The sequence below is a fragment of the Octodon degus genome, unplaced genomic scaffold, assembly GCF_000260255.1.
Source record: "Octodon degus isolate 3935 unplaced genomic scaffold, OctDeg1.0 scaffold00532, whole genome shotgun sequence".
Lineage (NCBI taxonomy): Eukaryota > Metazoa > Chordata > Mammalia > Rodentia > Octodontidae > Octodon > Octodon degus.
Genome location: NW_004525108.1, coordinates 50,422 through 51,845, shown reverse-complemented (window position 1 = coordinate 51,845; position 1,424 = coordinate 50,422). Strand labels below are relative to the sequence as shown.

The following is a 1,424-nucleotide window of genomic DNA, read 5'->3' as shown; positions in this document are numbered from 1 at the left end:
TGGACAGATCCTAGTCACGTTCTGGCTCCCATTCTGTGGCCCCAACAGGATAGATCATTTCATGTGTGACATCTTCCCCCTGATACAGCTTGCCTGCACAGACACTTTCCTTCTTGGTCTCTTGGTTGCTGTCAACGGTGGGGTAATGGCTATGGTAATCTTTGTCATGTTGTTGCTCTCCTACGTGGTCATCCTCTGTTCTTTGAGGTCTCAAAGCACTGCAGGGAAGAAAAAGGCCCTCTCCACCTGTAGCTCCCACATCACAGTGGTCGTCTTGTTCTTTGTACCCTGTATTTTCATCTATCTGCGACCGGTGACCACCTTTTCCATGGATAAAGCTGTAACAATATTCTATACTCTGGTCACTCCTATGTTAAACCCTATCATCTACACAGTGAGAAATGCAGAGGTAAAAAATGCCATTAGAACATTATTAAACAGGAACACAATTTTAGATAGTAAATAATCATATCAAATTTTATATGTTTCATGACATTTATGGTATCGCATTTTATCATAGTTCCTCCTTAGCCATGAGCCTGACAGTATCAGATCTTCCAGTGGATAGATGTAACTGAGACTATCATGATATCAGAATATCATTAAATCATGTGTAAATTCTGTTTATCCTCTGTATACATACTCATCATAAAGTTCAATTTATAATTCAAAGTGTTTAGCAATGACAAAATAGTTGTAATTATATGCTGTTTTTCTTTTCTTTTTTGGTGGTACCAGGTATCAAACTCAGGACCTTGCACTCTCCAGGCAAGCATTTATTCCACTGAGCTCTCTCCCCAGCCCTGTAACAATATGTTATAATTATAGCACCATAAATATAGGCTATTATTTCTTACTTGATCTTAAACATTGCATGTGTAGACCATGCTGTTATGCTGGACAAAGTTACAATTCATGTCACAAATAAGAAAGAGGAACATGGTGTGAAATTTCTTCACATTACTAAAGTTTTAATACAATTTATAATTTATGAATTGTTTCCACAATTTTCCATTTAGCATTTCTGGGACATGACTGGCCATGGAATGTTGGGGAAATTAAAATTATTGTACTTTGAATCTTTTCTTAGATCTCTTATTTGATTTCAAAACACTTTTCCAAGGTAGACATTGTTATGATCATTGCTGTTGCATAGATGAGTGAAAAGTAAAGTTCAAACATGTTAAATAACTGGCCCAATGTCAGAGAAAGTTAGTGCGGATTTGCATTTTAAAGTCAAATTTGGGGCCAGCCATATAGCTCAGTGGATTAAGGTGTCTGCTTAGGCAGACGCAGAAGTCAGGGTTTGATCCCTGGAGTGCTGTGCTGGCCCTGCCCCTCGGGCCCACTGAGGCAAAGATTGAGACTAGGCATGGTGGAACACACCTATAATCCCAGTTCTTGGGGGGATGAACACAAGGCAG

The 1,424-nt window shown here is 39.0% G+C and overlaps 1 protein-coding gene across 1 annotated transcript in view; it reads left to right on the top strand.

The window, feature by feature from the left end:
• LOC101563806 (olfactory receptor 4C46-like) overlaps positions 1–466 on the top strand; it is a 983-nt gene extending 517 nt beyond the window's left edge. Inside the window, exon 2 of the mRNA XM_023708747.1 lies at positions 6–466. Within this exon, the coding sequence (XP_023564515.1) occupies positions 6–466 (461 nt within the window). The remainder of the gene's footprint in view (positions 1–5) is intronic.
• Positions 467–1,424: the final 958 nt, after the last annotated feature.